This window comes from Lactuca saligna, chromosome 2 (genome assembly GCF_052625555.1).
Source record: "Lactuca saligna cultivar CGN05327 chromosome 2, ASM5262555v1, whole genome shotgun sequence".
Classification (NCBI taxonomy): Eukaryota; Viridiplantae; Streptophyta; class Magnoliopsida; order Asterales; family Asteraceae; genus Lactuca; species Lactuca saligna.
The window spans coordinates 130635631-130641630 of NC_136418.1; the positions used below are offsets into that span (position 1 = coordinate 130635631).

General features: G+C 37.8%; 1 protein-coding gene across 1 annotated transcript; it reads right to left on the bottom strand.

The window, feature by feature from the left end:
* Positions 1-1598: 1598 nt before the first annotated feature.
* Positions 1599-4771, bottom strand: GCL1 (GCR2-like 1). Its single transcript, XM_078980218.1, has 5 exons — positions 4360-4771; positions 3919-4112; positions 3671-3782; positions 2346-2813; positions 1599-2222 (listed from the first exon to the last, which is right to left on the bottom strand). The coding sequence occupies exons 1-5, from the start codon at positions 4519-4521 to the stop codon at positions 1887-1889; spliced, it is 1272 nt and encodes a 423-aa protein (XP_078836344.1). The 5' UTR covers positions 4522-4771; the 3' UTR covers positions 1599-1886.
* Between the last annotated feature and the right edge of the window lie 1229 nt (positions 4772-6000).

Consider the following 6000-nt stretch of genomic DNA (forward strand, 5'->3'; position numbering starts at 1 on the left):
TTGTATATAACGTCACATGGTACATGAAAATGAAAGTACGATGTCATAGGTGGGCTTGAGTTCAAATACAATGTACTCGACTTTGTTTGCATATCATATTACCCCCAAAATGCTCTCGCAAGTATTCAGAAAGTCAAAGAATACTGAAGAATTGGTAATTAAGCAGGATAGTCAACGAATGAAAAACTAATTAGTCATGCTTATCCTTTAATTACCCTTATATAGGTGTTAAGAATACATCCGTATAGGCTGAAAATTAGAAATTTGTTTTCGGAATATGAACATGTATAATGTTTTGGTCCATTTACATGACCATATAAAATGTGTAGGTCATCTCATGACAAGCAAAAGTCCCCAAATGATTACTTTTAATTAGTAAATATTATCAATCAAATTTTGATTTTTAACAAATCATATGTAACTATTAACTACCGTCACTTAACAATTACAATAACTAATTGATTTGACAAACTTTTGCTTAAAGATTGAATACTAACAAGTATAGATTGACATATAAGTGATTTTAACAGATACTAATTCTGTTTAACATGTTCACCATAAATAAACCTTAACAATTAAAAGTACATCTTTAATAACTCCTAACTGATATACAAGTAGTAAAAGCTACCAACTATTAAATAAAAAATCAATATAAAGTTATTAATTGTGCAAGACTACAAGTCGTGTCTTTTTTTTTTTTTATGGTTGGGCGCATGGTGCATGCAAAAGCCAAAATACATGATTTTCTTTAATAAAAAATGGTGATGGGGCAAAATCCCTACAAGGCAGTACGCCCACCCGGTGGTTGCGCCCACGCGTGGACCTTGCTTACATAATTGGTGATGACACACTTTCTTTATTTTTTTTGTTATATTTGCGGCTGAATTGTTGCATGATAAGGAAATTCTATCAACACAATTTCGACTTTTTCAAATCTACCTACATGTTATTTTTAATATTGGAATTTGTCAATTGTTATGGAAGACATAGTTTTGTTGTATGCCATTTTGATGATATTATTGTGTTTAGTTTAGACAAGAACGCAGTTTTGCAAATTTATGACATGCTTGCGATAACATATGGATGATAAATGCAAACTGCTTTTTCTTGTGAACAATGAGTGATGACAACTGTCAGTATTTGATCATTGGTAGATTACCACCTAGATCTAATACTTTAATAGGACAAGGATTTTAAGTTATATTAGATATTGATGGTGAATTTAATGTCAACTGTGTCATCGAGCAAATTTTGTATTTCCATTTTTTTTTTTTTTCTAATCTTAGGCCCAATGATCTCGGCCCGGTTGGGAGAGGTTTGTTACCTAAGGCCGATGGAACAAGGCCTAGGACCGGCTTCTGAAGGGATATTGGAAATTGGAATGAGAAAAAAAGAGGAATTTGGTCATTAGAAATGGGCTCTAATACCATGAAAATCAAAAATTTCACATGCGCCAAATAAAGTGACAAGAATATAACATGGGCCAAACCAGACTGAGATATGGGACTATACATCGGGCCCAAGACTAGAACAAACAATACATACAACAATATAGATTAATTATTAATACCAAGTTCATTTTAATATGCATTAGCTCATTTTCATCACGTAAGGATTATCAATTGCATAAAATTAACTGTATCACGTGTACATGTACCTTAAATAAACCAAATCCACGTCACACGTCATTTTCAACAAAGTTCCAACACTCCAACCATACACATCGGCTTCTTGCTGCAAGTGCTTACACCCTTACAATGATTTCTCAATTGTTAACATGAGAATCATAACCTTAGGGAGAGAAACATACTATATATACACAACACCCCCTAGGTCCGTGGTACCTTGCTTCATGACAATCTCCATCACATTAAATTAAAACACATCTAAATCTCAAATCCAGGAAACCTCGAATCCTCTGGTCTGTATAAATCAGACCACAAACAAGCCGCTCCAGCAAGTCCTTGAAAAAGCGAAAAACCATGTCCATGAGAATTTGCATTATTTTTTAACTTCCCAATATTCCCATATAAAAACCCACCAAACGCCTTTGCTCTATCTTCATATATAACATCTCCCGTAAGACGAAACAGAGCCAAAAACACATACGCGTTCCCAGACGCCCCGTCAGCAAGCCCCGCTTTCTCCAACAGCCCGCTCTTCCACACCACTTCCCCCGCCTCAATTGCCGCATCCCGAAACTCCCGCTCTTGCGGGAACACCTGATCAGAAGAAAAGTCAGACTAAACCAAGACGTTGGCTCTGATACCATGTTAGATATATAGAATCTTTTGGATGAGAGGGAAGAGACTCCAACATATATAGAACCAGATGGTTGTACAAACCTGGGCGGCTTTACAAAGGGTAATGGCCATGCCGCCTGCACCATGGGACCACTGGACCAAATTACTCCTCGGGTTGCCTTCGCTAGAAGGGTAGTTACCCTGAGGGAACCTCTTACTCATCATGTATCTTAACGTCTTTTTTACATCTTCCGTGTCTTCTTCGGATAAGGGGAAGTGAAGTAAGACGTGTAATATGCCAGCGAGTCCGTGGGCCGCACCCCAATATCGGGTCCCGTGCCATCTGTACATCAAGGGGCAGAGGGCGTGATCAGACGCACCTGCACGTCCTCCTGCAATTACAGCCTCAACTATAGGGTTGAGGAGATTGGATGATATGGTTTCTGGGCCGATATGTTTGTTTATAAACAACGCGGCCCACAAGAATCCTGCACGCCCATGTAGAAGATCGTACGACATCCCAAACCCGCCTTCCCTGGGCCCCACCGGAAGAGCTCTCTCTTGCGCCAACTAGAATATATTACAAACTTATACATTCAAATAGTTTTCCATAGATTATTATCAAATCTAACTTAATATAATATTAATATATCATTATATATATAAATAAAATACAAATTTTGGTATTTCACTATTCCCCACCGAAATAATATAAGAAATGGTGTTTAGGTTGGATGTATCTAAAAGTGTAAGAAACGAGTTTTGGTGTTTGGTTGAAAATAGTCGTATATTGTCCATTAAATTAAAAAAATAGCACCTAATTTAGTTTCAAGGAGATGTCCAATGAGTTGTCAACCATTAAATAATTATAGGACAGACAGAAGGCATCATTTAATCTTTAAATATCTAGGCATGACCCTCTACCCATAAATATTATATGAGTTAAACGATGGACCCACGTACTACCATTGTGGATAAAGTGAATCACTAGGTGTTTGTTGGAACACTGTGTCCACATACTTGATTCGGACCACAACCAAAGATTGTGAATACTTATATTTTATTTCCACTTAAATTAGTGCATTATATGAGTTGGAACGTCCTTATCCACTGCAAAAATAGCGTCCTAAAATATTCACATGTGCGTCTATAGAAAGATTTTTTTTCTTATTTTTTAACACTTCTCTTTCCGATTTGGCTGATAAAGATAGGCAATGACACCAACCATGAGCCTTGATAAATAAATTAGGGTTTACGCAAGAAACGAATGGCTACCTAGATGTAAAATATCACTAGATTCGTGAAGATATAAGAAATATAACTAGATATGTTATGTAATTATACACGTAAATTAGGGTTTCGTTTAGGCATAGAAACTACGAATAGCAGAAATATTATTTCGATGGTGAATTGAATTAAAAAAATACCTCCAAAAATTCGGCAAGGTAAAAGTTGCGTTTGTTAACGTCTCCACAATGATTAGCGATCACTGCACCCAATGCATAAATTCCTCCTCTTCCACACAAAAACGTCGTGTAGCTGCTTTTATTTAGTTTACAAAAAAGTAGGTTTAATTTCATTATCGGAACTACTAATAATGGAAAAATTTTGCTTGAAATCTGGCAAATCCATCGATACAATTGATGATTATTTATTAGTAGATAAGATGGTTTACCTAGTGGAAGTATTAGCTACTGCAGCAGCACAAGCACGGACGATTCTAGCAGATAATTGCAAATCCTCGCGACTACCAGTAGCTTCATAGAACCGCAAGCAGGTGATCGCTGTCCCTAACAGACCGGTGTAAACCGTCGGATCCACGATTTCACCACCTCCGCCGTACGCTTCCGTCCACGTCGCCTCCACTACCTGTGCATCATTTGCACATACAGCGAAATCAATCAGTGCTAACTGCTAACATGCTCCGCCGGTCGACGTATTACCTAACCTACACCATTACTCCGATATACAGCAATCTCCTAGTTTAAAAAAATTCTAGATCTCACTAACATTTGAAATGTTTTCAGCTTTGTATTCGAAAATCACCGATCGACACGTATATAGCAGCAATTTCGCAAAATGAGAATGTATTGAAAAAAAAAAATAAACAAAATACCAGCTCTTTTAGAGCGGCAGCAGCTCCGAGAAACGCGTCCGGTGAAAGGGAGAGATTGGCGGCGGCGACCGTCGTCGAATGGAGAAAATCTAGCTGTTCGTGACCATCGTCACGACTATTATTGTTATCACTGGAGGAAGGAAGCTTTACCATGGATGACATCTCTACAATCAGTCGATCAATAATTATAGTTCAAAGAGCTTCCAATGAAGTTCACGCAGCAGGGATCTCAGGCTTTAGAATATATAGATGGAATCAGAGAGGTCGGTGATGCTGATTGATTTGAAGAGGAGGTTGGTGTGTGTGGAAGAAGATGATTGATAGAAGGGGCGGGTACGACAGAGAACATACGGTACACGTGCCACGTTAGTCATAGACACGGCGTTTGGACCCAACAGATATATATCACGAATAACTTGTGCCTTTCTTTTCTCTCTATATATTTTTAAATTGCTTTGGGAGATTGGCTTGATAGTTGATAGTTTTTGAGAATTTATTGTTATAAACACTATATTTCACAATAAGTTTTGGAATATATATATATATATATATATATATATATATATATATATATATATATATATATATATATATATATATATATATATGGAAAATGACTTAGGAAGGTAATTACCTTTTATCCGTGTTCACATATTAGTAACTTCTTCTTTTTTGTACATAATAAAGCAAGTAATTTGTTTTAACTGTTTAAATTACACCAATATTACTAGCTAATACTTGTGTTAACCGGTAACTCAAAGGGAAAATGAATTAGGAGGGTAACTACCTTTTATCCGTGTTCACATATTAGCAACTTTTTATTTTTTGTACATAAGAAAGCAACTATCTTGTTTTAACAGTGTAACATCCCAAAAATCATGACCAAAAATTCCGTTTTTAATTTAATATTAAAACCATAATTATCAAACCATTAATTTAATACTCCGGCATCGGACCCCGTCCGACATCAGGCCCCGCCTGGCATTGAGCCCCGCTCGATATACAAATCTTTCTCTCTTAGGCCCCACCTGTCTCCGGGCCCCGCCCGCTAAACACATACAATCATTTAACATGCTAACACATAAAGAAACATACTCTACTGTATCCCTATCCTAAGAAACATACTCTGCTAATAATGAGATACAGAACATCGTTCGTACTCAACTAGTGATGAGATACGGGCCCTCGCGCACACTCACCTCTTTACCAGGCACATACAAGTATCATACATACAACAAGTATAATCTAACATGCAAAAATTCCTCGGGCACCCGCCCGACATCATACATTGGTCTGGAATAACATACTAGCATACAATGCCTAGGGCTAACCCCCGGGTCTTCCTACTCATAGACTATATGGGCTGGCATTGTGGCCTTAGACCCATTCACACAGTAAGGAGACTCACCTTGCACTGCTGAAGCCCTGGCTGGAACTAGCTGAGTACGGACGAAGTTTTGTATCTCATTATTAGCAGAGTATGTTTCTTAGGACAGGGATACATGAGAGTATGTTTCTTTATGTGTTAGCATGTTATATGATTGTATGCGTTTAGCGGGCGGGGCCCGGAGACAAGCGGGGCCTAGGAGAGACAGATCTGTATACCGAGCGGGGCTCTATGCCAGGCGGGGCCTGATGTCG

Excerpts from the sequence above, each read along its gene's own strand:
- GCL1 (XM_078980218.1), bottom strand. The coding sequence starts at position 4,521 with ATGTCATCCATGGTAAAGCTTCCTTCCTCCAGTGATAACAATAATAGT. Across the intron at positions 4,113-4,359 it reads CTGCCGCTCTAAAAGAGCTG|GTAGTGGAGGCGACGTGGAC; the intron begins GTATTTTGTTTA and ends AATGATGCACAG. Across the intron at positions 3,783-3,918 it reads GTAGCTAATACTTCCACTAG|CTACACGACGTTTTTGTGTG; the intron begins GTAAACCATCTT and ends AAATAAAAGCAG.